Genomic DNA, 12,240 nt, shown 5'->3' with positions numbered 1-12,240 from the left:
ATCTAGAAGTGGTTCCCAAATCATGATCAATATAACAAAATGAATGCTTTAAAGAATGAGCCAAAAGTATGGTGATCCTCATATTTATAGACTCAAATAGTCAAACTTTACTTGGTAACTTTCCTTTACGTAAAATATTGTCATTATTTGTTATCTTGATGTGATTAGGAACTTTCTATTTTCATCTCGTTGAATCCATAATATACTGGACTTTTTTCTAATAATAATTACTTTCTCGTTTAATATGAAAATATAACTACCATTGATATCCTAGGTTGACATGATTCTCTATTTTTGCAATGTTCCTTTTATGAAATAACCATTTGATCAGTCAAGTGCTTTAACATTTTCACGTGTCTCAGATTGAGTCCTTACAAGGACTCAACCAAGTTACAGGGGCGGATTTAGAGTGGGGGCACTTGCCCCCACAAGAGTTTTCAAATTCCATGAAATAATGTGCTATTGTGACAGATTTGCGACATAAATTTATCATTATTGCCCTCACAACTATTTTTTTCACTCTTAATTGTCCCCACAATTTTTCTTTTCTACTCTTGGTTGCCCCCACATTAGCAAAATCCTGGCTCCGCTCCTGCCAAGTTACATGTGCTTGTCTCATCCAAAAGCCACTCTTCCGCAGAGTGGCCCTTCCACTCGATATCTTATTTAACCCATTATTTCCTATACTAGTGAGACACATGGAACCTCTCTATTGGTCCACGCCAACTAACATAAGTATACACCACAATAGCCATAATAAAGGTCACTTCCTACATATGGATAAATGAAAGGTAGCTTTCAACTATTTTTATTGTTTTGGGTCTCATCTCTTTTTTTTTTTTTTTTCTGAAGGATGCAATTACCTACTATTATATTCTATGTTGGCACTCGAAGACTTTAAACCATTTCAGTATGTGTGTTTCTCTGTTTTATCTTATTTTTTACTTCTGTTATGCAAGCAATGATACTTGTGAGAAATTAGACAGTTTCAAACTCAAGTTGGGATATCAGCACTTGAAGACTTTAAAGAACTTAGCAAGTTGGCACATTTGATCAATTTCTTTTTGTGTGTTAAAGTCCACCAACATGGCAGCCAAAAAATGTTCTCATTGTCACATTTAGCGGATCAACTGAATATGCCACATGGCAATATGCAATAATTTATACTCAAAATGACGTAGGTCGTTTGACAATGGATGTACACATGTTTTCAGCACCTGACGTCATGGCTCTAGATATGTTGGAACGAGAGAATAATATTACTCATCAAGCTGACTAGAGATCATTGGGATAAATATGTGATGATGATGATGATCGACATGGGTGGGAGGGTGTATTTTTTGTAAACATCTCGCATTAGTATAGAAAGAGTCGTGATAATTTAACTCCTTTTTATGTACGCTCCCTTCACAAAACCGTGGATCCTTTGCTTTGGGATACACAAGAACAAATCTTTATGATTTTGTACGATTTTGTGGAGGGAGCGTATAGAAAAGGAGAGTTAGATTATCAAGACTCTTATAGAAAATATCCACGTGCTTACACAACATATATGGTAATAACATATTAGAGTAATATATAGATAATACATACTTTTTTAGCCATACGAGGCTCCCTTTGTATTTTCGTTTTATGGGATATCAGCACTGACCTGGCTCATCATTATATATATGGATTTTGATAAAATGATGTCGTTTTTGTCGAATGCCCCTAACGCCTGTTCCTCTCTTCTATTCATAATGAACAAAAAAATAAAAATATTGATTTGATCACCTTGTGACATTCAAAAACATGATTTGGTGCAATGGAGTTGTAGAGGACAAAACTATATGAAGTTTAAAAAAAGAAATTTAAAAAAATAGTTATTTTTCACCGTTGATTTTTTATTTTATTATATATACGAATATTTTCATGAAATCTAAAAAGCAGTGTTGTTGGAATGTAAATGTGATAATCAATATGGTCCCAATGACTCTTTTTAAGATTATAAATCTAAAAAAAATAAATTTGTGGGCAACGGGCAAGAGAGAGAAGTTCTCTCTATTGTTGATGTTATTCACACCACATGTCAAACGTTTGTTGGGCTGTGGGCAAATATGTCAAGGGGCATCGAGGGCATGCACAAAAAAGGTCGTCATATTATTAGCACACACACACACTCTCTCTCTCTCTCTCTATCTATCTATCTATCTTTCTATCTATATATATATATTATATAAAGCTCTTCTTATGCACTAGCACTAAAATGCAAAAAAGTTGCTCCCACCATATTTTTTTTTACAATTTATTTCTTGTCCTTCATGAAAGTGGAGAGCCTTTTACTCGGCATATGTTTTTTATTAATTGGCTTTATAGAAGGCATTTCCAATACCATCTCAATAGAAATCATTCATATATATTAATCTTAATTATCCAACACTCAACATTTTACTCTTTCGATTCTAAGCCTCACGTTTAGATAACTAAAATCAATAGTTAAGATCTAACAAATAGTTGCATTGTAGGTTGAGATATGTGAATCAATGTTGTTCTTACACTCACTGAGAATGACCTACTTATATCCAATACGATTTTAACAAATCCAGACACACATTTGTTAAGAAAATAGGTATAATCGCAGTAAGAAAACGAATCTAAAAATAAAACACAAAATACGATCACACAAATAAACACAAAGATTTTACGTGGTTTCCTCTAGATTGAGGTATGTCTACAGATCACACTGATTTCGTTATGAAAAAAAAAAAACTCGTAGTTACAAATTACACCTTTTTACAAAAAACGAGAAATATAAATATCCCAAAAAACTTAACTAAGATTTTACAAAATATTAGTGAATTTACAGTATCTCTTTGTTGATCAATACTATCAAGCTCCACAAACCACATCATCTTCTCTGTTACTCCCAATCACACATGTCTTGTTATGCAATGCACGCATTAAAGTTTAACCATATCCTCACATTTCCATAAAATATAAAAAATACCGTATTTTTATAGAGATGAAGTGGAACTCTTTCTTAATTCTGAAGAAAATGCCTATATTTCACCATATAGTAAAATTCTTGGTTGTCATCATTTTTATCTAAGAGTGTTTGTTGTCTTAATTGAGATGACATGTTGGTTGTCAATTACCCTTAGTAAATAGTCGGAAGATCTTAACTGAACCCGGTGGTTGAAGATCTTGACAATTGTTGCTCAAGAACGACAGCCACGTTGTTTCCAAACATGACCTAATTAAGACCTAAGAGATTGATGACGGTGATTTCAAAAAGAAAAGGTTTTTAGATCATTTTCACTAGTCTACAAGGGAAGACCAAGGTCAAGAGACGGGTCATCAATTATAAAATGAGAACTTATATTGGGACTCCAACTTTTGTTTATTATACCCCCATTAAATTTTTTTTAAAAAGGGGCATAAACAATTTAAGAGAGCTGCTATTGCCACATTAATTCCTATGTCAATCGCCAAAGAATTGCAATCAGTTGGTGTGGCGATAGCAAAGTTGTTGTGGCATTAACAGCTCTCTAATTGAGGCAGTTAGGGTGTAATAAGTAAAGGTTAGAGTGTCAATAGAATATCTATTTGGAAATATCGATTCCACAATACCTACCAAAACATGGAGGGACCACATGTCTTTCAAACGCAGTGTCAGTGTGGGTGTGGCGCCAGCATTTCTCATCTCATGGATACGCTCTCATCACTACTCAGTCCAAACTGAAACTTCTGCTCTGGAAGTGAGCAATGAGGGGACCTCGACCACCAACAACGAAGCCGGGCTTGAGCCCAGTCGAAGACGAGACCGAAACGGCTCGAACCGCCGCAGCTTCTGGTAGCATAGGTGGGCTCAGGAAGAAAGTTACAGGGGTTCGAACATGGCTCCTCTTCGACTCAACTGGCCAAGCCCAAGTGGTCGAAGCAGGGAAGCAATCTATCATGCGCCGTACTGGCCTCCCTGCTCGAGACCTTCGAATTCTTGACCCTTTATTGTCTTACCCATCAACGGTCCTGGGACGAGAGAAGGCCATCGTTATCAATCTCGAGCACATCAAGGCCATTATCACCGCTCAAGAAGTTCTCCTTCTCAATTCCAGAGATCCCGCTGTTACGCCCTTTGTTGAAGAGCTTCAACTTCGTCTCTCCCGTCTCCACCACTCCTCAAACATCCAGGTTTTGTTTGATTTCGGTTTAATTTTCTATTTTGTCCTCTCCTGGTTTAATTTCACAGTTAAATTCCGAAATTGTATAACCTTTGCTACGGATCCTGTTCTTGTTGCTTATGATTTTAAGGTTTTTAATCAAGATTTGTAAAATATGTATCAATTATTGATTTTGATTTTTGGCGTAATTTTCTAGTTTCTCCTCTCCTGATTTAATTCCACAGTTGCATTCCGAGATTGTATCACCTTTGCTACGGATCCTGTTCTTGTTGCTTATGATATTAAGGTTTTTAATCAAGATTTGTAAAATATGTATCAATTATTGATTTTGATTTTTGGCGTAATTTTCTAGTTTCTCCTCTCCTGCTTTAATTCCATAGTTGCATTCCGAGATTGTATCACCTTTGCCATCGATCTTGTTCTTGTTGCTTCTATTTTAGGGTTTTGAATCAAGATTTGTAAAATCTATATCAATTGTTGTTTTTTATTTTGATCTTTGGCTTAAGTTTTTTACTTTATCCTCCACTGATTTAATTTCACAGTTAAATTTCTGAATTGTGCCACCTTTGTGATATCTTATTCTTGTTGCTTCTAAATTTATGGTTTTGAATCAAGATTTGTAAAATATGTATCAATTATTGATTTTGAGTGATAGTTTGTTGATTTTAAAGGAAGGTAGGTTCAGTGGTGATCATGCCGACTGGACAAATCCGTACGATTCCATGGAGTCGGAGTCTAGGACATCGACACCTCCAAATTTCTCTGGAGAATTTCCACATCTTCAGGAGACGGATGAAGGAGCTAAGCGGGAGATGAAACCTGGTTTCGAGAATAGGGACGGGCCCAAGGTTCTCCCATTTGAATTTGTTGCGCTGGAAGCTTGTCTTGAGGCTGCATGCAGTTCTTTAGACAATGAAGTAAAAGATTTTTCTATTTTATTTGATCTTAACTTGTGGTTTAATGGCTTGTTTTGGTCCCTCTGTCTTTACTGCGTGTGTTTGTTCTAATTTCTGACCAGGCAAGGACATTGGAGCGAGAGGCACACCCGGCCTTAGATAAGCTCACTTCGAAGATTAGTACTCTTAACTTGGAACGTGTACGTCAAATTAAAAGCCGATTGGTTGCAATTACTGGCCGTGTTCAAAGGGTTGGTGTTCTTCTCAATTTGTTGAAGTGTTAGAATTTCCATCTTTTTTATATGAAGTCTGCTTATTGAAGTCTCTGATTGGAATGGAAAACTCTGGCTTTTTTGAATGGATTTGTTCTCTTTGTTATTTGTTTAAACCAATTTTATTCAAAATGCCTGCATAACTCCTCAAATTTGTTTATTGATTTATTCTATAGATTCATCTTGAAAAGATTTTGTTGCCAAAATTGAATTTAAGAAGTTTAAGGAGAGGAAGTTGAAGCCTTGAGTGAGTAGAAGATATTCTTCCAGTGTGTGATTTTCTTATGTTTAAACATGAATCAACCCAACTTTAATATACAAAACAGTAGTAAAACAACCACAATTTGACAATAAAGAAGTTGACAAATAATGCCACTAGTGTGCTTAAGAGCAGAAAGGTGTGAAAATGGGAATGTTTATTCATGTACACATCTGGGGTGGGAGTGGGGGACAGCTACAAAACAGCCCTAATTATACCTGAACCAGCAAACCAATCAAGAAAATAAGAAAGAATAGGCTTGCGTGGAAATTCATGAACTCTCACAGTAAATTTGGTGTCACAAGGTGAAATCCGACATAAGAATAGGTAACGGTGTGCACAGTTATTTATCTTGTTTGAAGATTTCTTGTTCAGGTGGAATCTGTTGTGCAGAGGGTGACTGCTCCCTTGGGTGTCGGGGGCCTGTTTTTTGTTTTGTTTTCCTCTCTGCTGCTGGTGCCTTTTGGCCTTTGTTTGTTGCTTTTTTCCTTAGAGGACTCCTTGTCATCTTTTTCGATAAAACTTCTTCGTTATCAAAAATAAAAATAAAAATAAAAATCGGGTCCATTACTTACCTCTTGGATCTTTTCAAAACCTCGTCTTCAGAGTGAGCCTGCTCTAGAACTTCAGACCATGTAAAGTTAACTGATATCATAGTCAACAACAAAACTCATTGGCTAAGAGAGTCAGTTGCTTTGTTTTTCTGTTTCTCATCATCCTCAAAACCTTATCCTCCTCATCAAACAAACACACACATCTTATCCCAAAAAAATTGTGTCAGCTGAACAAATATTATTCTTCAATTCATTTCTAAGTAATGCTGTCAGTAATTGAACCTGTGCACTCAACCAGGGGCGGAGCCAGGATTTTGCCCATGTGGGGCCAACTAAGAGTGGAATTTTTTTGTGTGGGGGCAACTAAGACTTAAAAAAATAATTCTGGGGGCAATAGTGGCAATAGCTCACTAAACTTTTGATTTTGAAATTTCTTGTGGGGGCAATTGCCCCTGCCCCCAATGTAAATCCAATCCCTGCACTCAACATGATATATTACTTCGTACGTTGTATATTTCTTTTGTGCTGAAGTTGTCACCAAAACCTAAAAACTCCAAACTTCGTGGATTTTAGTTGGAGTTTAACAATTCTAGGACATTACATGCCTATTTGTCTCTATTTTCACTTTTATCAGCAGAAACAACAAAATCTAGAAAAATGGACTGGAACTTGGAACACCATAGATATGTCAAACAGGTTGTCTCTTCTTGATACCAGGTCAGGGATGAACTTGAACACCTGCTGGATGATGATGACGATATGGCTGAGCTGTATCTGACTGACAAGATGTTGCAGCAAACCACTGATGGGTCCTCTTCTCATTCCTCACTAAACGGGAGTGACTGCATGGATGATGTAGTTCTTCAATCAGACATGGATGACAGGTATAATTTCTACGGCTACTACTATAGTGGCATGCACTCCTATCTAGACTGCTTTAATTCTTGATGAAATGATTGCATTTGCATCACGGTTTACTTTTTTTCTCTTGCAACAATCTCTAGTATCTCTTAGACAAAATTGCATCTCATTTTTCAGGATTCCAGCTGAAATTTCCTTGGAGGGAAATGAGGTTCTCGATAATTATGAAGGCAAACGTTTGTTGGGCGTACCCAATGTATGCAGGGGAGATAGCCATGGGACCCATACTAGTACCACCCGCAGTACCATCAGCAAACAACTTGATGTGGAGGAGCTTGAAATGCTCTTGGAGGCATACTTTGTGCAGATTGACGGTACATTGAACAAGCTATCTACGGTACGTAATCTTACCATTTGGTTCTCTCTCTCTCTCTCTCGTTGGGGCGGGGGGGGATTGGGACTTTGAAGAGTATATGTTTTATGCATTTTATTATCAATGCATCTTTTTTGCGATAGGTATAGGGTTAGTGATTAGCAAATGAAGTTGGGTTCAAGAGGGTTTGAAACTAGGACATGGGAACAACACTCCACACGTCTTTGGGGGTAGGGGGGTTGGTTTGGAACTTGGAAGAGCATATGTTTTATGCATTTTATTGCCAATACATATATTTTTTTTTTTGATAGGTATAGGGTTAGTGATTAGCAAATGAAGTTGGGTTCAAGAGGATTTGAAACTAGGACGTGGGAACAACACACCACCCATCTTACCACTTAGCTAAGTTGGCACTTCATTGCCAATACATTTTCAAAATATTTGTGAAACTATTCCAAGTTTACTGTACAATTCACAGTTCTTTACTTTGGTTGGTTGTCTGGTGGTGAAGCTGAGGGAATATGTTGATGACACGGAGGACTACATCAATATCATGCTGGACGACAAACAGAACCATCTCTTGCAGATGGGTGTCGTGTTGACGACGGCAACCCTTGTGGTGAGTGCATTTGTTGTCGTGGTTGGTATATTTGGGATGAACATCACAATTGAGTTGTTTGATCCCAATAAATCGGGAATGCACCATTTCTTGTGGACTATCGGAGGTGGTGCCACGGGCAGCTTATTACTGTATGTGATTGCTATTGCCTGGTGTAAGCACAAGCGTCTGCTGGAGTAAGTCTCATTGTATGCTGCGGAACTCTGAATATTATATCGTTTCCTGTACTTACATGGTTATAATGCGTATTACGTGTATATGGATGCTTGCTTGCTGTAAGAAATGCCATTGAGTTCTAGAATTGATGTAATGTGAGTCTCTTCAATTCTTGATGTACATGCAGCTGCACCCATTCATTGATTTATTCAATAAGTTGGTCAGATCTGATCCGATCCGACTATTATCCGGGGATGTATAGAGGACGACCTGTTATGGCCCTCTCTTACGGGTTGTACTTTAAGGTGGATCCTTCCTTTTATGATTTTATGGATTGTTTAGAACAAATCATCAGTAGCATTAAAGGGTTTTTTTTTTTTTAGGTTATATGGGCTGTTATATATTTTGGAGTCGAGGAGTGTTGTCATGGATCTGGTATATGGATGAGTGTACAACTGGTTGCTCAAGTCCTTATATCTTCTAAGTTTTCTTCTCGAAGGAAGGTCCTCTTGGCCTCTCTTTACCATTATAATGAGAGAAGGTGAAGTAGAAGTGGTTAGGACACCCATTTTTGGATTCCAAAAATGCCTCCTCTTTTATAATTAAATTTAGTATAATCATGATTTTTTTTCTTTTTTCTTTTTTTCAAAAAGCAAGAAAACAATCTCTAAAATCATGTAAGTTTTCTTCTCGAAGGAGGGTCCTCTTGGCCTCTCTTTACCATTATAATGAGAGAAGGCGAAGTAGAAGTGGCTAGGACACCCATTTTTGGATTTCAAAAATGCCTCCTCTTTTATAATTAAATTTAGTATAATCATGATTTTTTTCTTTTTTCTTTTTTTCAAAAAGCAAGAAAACAATCCCTAAAATCATGTTGAATTTTCAAAATTACAAATATATCTTTTTAACTATGTAATCTTCAAAATCACTCTTTAATTAATATTTTAAATTACAAATAAACCCCTTTGATTTGTGAGTTTGCACATGCCACCTTCTACTATGTACTAAAAAAAAATGGTAATTTTGAGATACAAATTTTAAATGATAACATACTTCAGTGACTAATGTCTTCCATTAGAGGCCAAAAAGAAAATACCTTCTGTATTCAAACTGGCAAAAAAATTGTTGATTGCCCCTAGAGCCTATTGTCTTCAATTATCTTCAACCTAAAGATTCTCTTTCAACTTCAAAGCTCAAGAAGAAGATAGGGATTTGAGAAGATGAGATTGATTTTTCAGAAGAAAATTCAAGGGTTTCAAGCAAGAGGTTGAAGAGAGAGCATGTTAGTCTCTCACTATTAAATGGTTTGTATCATGTAGACTTTTTCTTCCCTTCATGGTACAATCTCAAAATGTCCTGATCAAAATGATCTCGATTATTCTCATGATCTGTTAATTTTATCGTGATCAGATTTTTAAACCTTGATTCGTGATCTAATTAAATCCACTCGTGAGGTTCCAGTAGATGGTCATATCGGTATGAGTGTAACAATGCCATAAAAGTTGTGGTGATGGTGGTTAGTAAATTCACTTTAAAACAAGGAGTTGTATGTAATTTAAAGTTTTAAACCATTTACGTGAAGCCTTATCATCATCCCGCGGTCCAGCTTTTGTGTGCGTGAGAGAGAGAGAGAGAGAGTAATGAAATGACCTCAACTAGAAAGTTGAGTAGGTGAACGTGATGGCGTTGGCTGTGGCAACTGTTACTTTAAGCGAGAAGCCCGCAGCTTCTTCGACGGTACTAGGAGTCTACGGAGGAGACCGAAGACAGAGACCAACGAGAACCAACTTGGCAGTTGGGATGACAGAACTGGGAAGAAGAGGAGTCCTTCTATCCGTCATCTTCGCATCATCTACAACAGTACCAGCTCCCGAAACCAACGACTCGAGAACTTCTCTTCTTCAAAGTAACTATTCAATAAACTTTCAGCTTGATTTATAATTCAATCTCTGTGCCAAAAGATACATAGTCATTTATTGTAATATAATCAATTTCGCAAGAATATTTGCCAAAATAACCTTAAAGTTATGTTTGCTAACACTTCTTAAGGCTCGAAACTATAAATCCGACTTCCAAAGTTTCATCCAGTGTCCTTAATTCTGGTTTAAAATTTTTGAATTTCGATTCTAAAATCTAAAATGAAACAAATGAAAATAAAATTTCTAAAGTCTGAATTTTAAAGGTGGATCACCTCCATTCAAACTTCAAAAGTGTTGTCAAACAAACTAAATGTTTTTTGAACTTTGACAGGATATCTGAAGAAATCAGAGGAGAACAAAGTCAAAAATGACAAAGAAGTAAACTTTGGACAATTTCAATTTACTTCTTTTCGGTGTAATTTGTTGATGGGTAGGTAAGATTACATACTAAACTTTTAATCTCTATTTTTTTTTTTTCTTTCTTTCTTAGCGCCTAGATGATTATTACAAGCGCAACTACAAGGATTACTTTGAATTTATTGAAGGGTCAGTGAAGGGGAAGAAAGAAGAGCTCTCAGAATCTGAGAAGGGTATTCTCGATTGGCTTCAAGCTAACAAATGATTTTCAAATTATTGTATTGTTGGGTTTTGGTTTTGCTAAGTAGAGACAAGTATTAGCCACTATGGATCTCATGATACCCTTATCTTGTATAATGGTAGATCATTTTGTATAGGATTGTAATTCCACGTAACCAATTAAACTCCACTACCATGAAAGATTTCAGAATGCTTTTTATAATCAAATGACTTTCGTCTCTCGTAAAAGGAAAAAAAATAGTTACTAACAGCAAATCTAACAAATTAAGGCTTGGGCTCTATATATTCTCCCAACTGCCATTTTACAGAGTTAAAGACTTTCGAAAGCATTCCAACGCAATCGAACTCTGATTTTCTAGTTTTAAATATTTTAGAGAGAGAGAATGTGGGAGAGGCAAAAGAAGAGATTGATTTTTGACTACAGGCCCCTTGAATAGTTACAATAAAATCAACTCCAATGCACTAGAACTCAGGCTCTATATCTTTTTCCAAGTACCATTTTACAAAGTTAAATACCTTCGAAAGCACTCCAACGCAATTAGACTTTGACTCTCTAGTTTAAAATATTTTAGAGAGGGAGAAAGTGGGAGAGACAAAAGAAGAAAGTGAGTTACAACTGAAGATCCCTTGAATAGGCAAAACCACTCTCCACAATACATGCCTGGTAGATATGCCTATTTGCATTGGAGTTGCTTTAATTGCACACCAATATATTTGTGGAGTTTTGAGTTAGCATATATAGAACTAGGGTATAGGCAACCTCTTTAGAGTTAATAGAGTAAAAGAGAAAATATAATAAAATTGGAAGGGTATTATTATTGAAAAATGAGGAAAAATAAGAAAAACAATAAAGTTGGGGAGGGGGGTATTATTATAGAAAAAAAGGAAGAAAAGTGATTAGAAGAGGAGTTCGGTCTGTGCTATATGCATAAAGAATAGAGTGGGAATACTGGCACCCACTTTTTGAGACATTTACCACCCACTTAAAAAAAAGAAAATGACGAATGGGTCCCATTTGTCTTAGTATTTGGACCCATCGTAATAACTAAACATTTGAAATATAAGACTCTAAATTTCTACTAATGCCATTGGGGAAGAGGAAGATAACTCCTCTTAGTTCTTCACTTTCTATTGATTCTAGGGTTCAAAAGGTTCTAAAAATCATTATTTCAACGTATTACGGCAATGGAAAATGATTACTATTGAAATCTCATTCTATTTTTAAGGTTTTTTTCATTATTTAGTTCATTTGTTTGAACTCAAATGAATGATTCACAATAACTCAATCTAAAAAGAAAATAACTCAATCAAATGACCAAAATTACAATGAATATGATGGTTCAAAAGTTGTAGATAAAACTTATATATTTTCATGCATTTATCGATCTTTGTTTTCGTGTATTATGTTTTACAAAAAAATCTTTGTGTCAACATGATTGGTTTGACTTGGCTTAAGTCATGTCTCCTAAGTCCTATTGACATGGCTTAAGCCATGTTTATTGACATGGCTTAACACATGTTGATATTTCAGGGTTGACATAAGCAAACAAAAATTTGATTTGATTTGATTTTTT

The 12,240-nt window shown here is 35.9% G+C and overlaps 2 protein-coding genes across 5 annotated transcripts; both read left to right on the top strand.

Moving 5' to 3' along the window:
- The first annotated feature begins 2,989 nt into the window (after nt 1–2,989).
- Nucleotides 2,990–8,498, top strand: LOC147409348 (magnesium transporter MRS2-3-like). Of its 2 annotated transcripts, none has more exons than XM_086427878.1 (6): nt 2,990–4,170; nt 4,832–5,077; nt 5,179–5,307; nt 6,859–7,025; nt 7,180–7,399; nt 7,854–8,498. In XM_086427878.1, exons 1-6 carry the CDS (start codon nt 3,745–3,747, stop codon nt 8,172–8,174), a joined length of 1,509 nt encoding a protein of 502 aa, XP_086284004.1. In that variant the 5' UTR covers nt 2,990–3,744; the 3' UTR covers nt 8,175–8,498. The 2 variants fall into 2 exon arrangements, with proteins under 2 accessions (XP_086284004.1, XP_086284015.1); XM_086427889.1 differs by having other exon boundaries at nt 3,610–4,170; nt 7,887–8,498.
- Nucleotides 8,499–9,439: 941 nt separating this feature from the next.
- LOC147409347 (photosystem I reaction center subunit N) lies at nt 9,440–10,873 on the top strand. Of its 3 annotated transcripts, none has more exons than XM_086427907.1 (3): nt 9,440–10,056; nt 10,401–10,499; nt 10,615–10,873. In XM_086427907.1, exons 1-3 carry the CDS (start codon nt 9,831–9,833, stop codon nt 10,689–10,691), a joined length of 402 nt encoding a protein of 133 aa, XP_086284033.1. In that variant the 5' UTR covers nt 9,440–9,830; the 3' UTR covers nt 10,692–10,873. The 3 variants fall into 3 exon arrangements, with proteins under 3 accessions (XP_086284033.1, XP_086284040.1, XP_086284024.1); XM_086427914.1 differs by having other exon boundaries at nt 9,441–10,056; nt 10,401–10,503; XM_086427898.1 differs by having other exon boundaries at nt 9,465–10,056; nt 10,401–10,447; nt 10,560–10,873.
- The last annotated feature ends 1,367 nt before the right edge of the window (nt 10,874–12,240 follow it).

The sequence above is a fragment of the Akebia trifoliata genome, chromosome 2 (assembly GCF_017979445.1).
Source record: "Akebia trifoliata isolate Shusen 1 chromosome 2, ASM1797944v1, whole genome shotgun sequence".
Taxonomy (NCBI): domain Eukaryota; kingdom Viridiplantae; phylum Streptophyta; class Magnoliopsida; order Ranunculales; family Lardizabalaceae; genus Akebia; species Akebia trifoliata.
This window is presented reverse-complemented; position numbering and strand designations above follow the sequence as displayed.

What these genes read in the sequence shown, in the direction of transcription:
- LOC147409347 (XM_086427898.1), top strand. Translation starts at nt 9,831, where the DNA reads ATGGCGTTGGCTGTGGCAACTGTTACTTTAAGCGAGAAGCCCGCAGCT. An exon ending in GAGAACTTCTCTTCTTCAAA is followed by an intron (nt 10,057 to 10,400) that starts GTAACTATTCAA and finishes GAACTTTGACAG; the next exon opens with GATATCTGAAGAAATCAGAG. An exon ending in AAGTCAAAAATGACAAAGAA is followed by an intron (nt 10,448 to 10,559) that starts GTAAACTTTGGA and finishes TTTCTTTCTTAG; the next exon opens with CGCCTAGATGATTATTACAA.
- LOC147409348 (XM_086427878.1), top strand. Translation starts at nt 3,745, where the DNA reads ATGAGGGGACCTCGACCACCAACAACGAAGCCGGGCTTGAGCCCAGTC. An exon ending in TTACTGGCCGTGTTCAAAGG is followed by an intron (nt 5,308 to 6,858) that starts GTTGGTGTTCTT and finishes TCTTGATACCAG; the next exon opens with GTCAGGGATGAACTTGAACA. An exon ending in CAATCAGACATGGATGACAG is followed by an intron (nt 7,026 to 7,179) that starts GTATAATTTCTA and finishes CTCATTTTTCAG; the next exon opens with GATTCCAGCTGAAATTTCCT.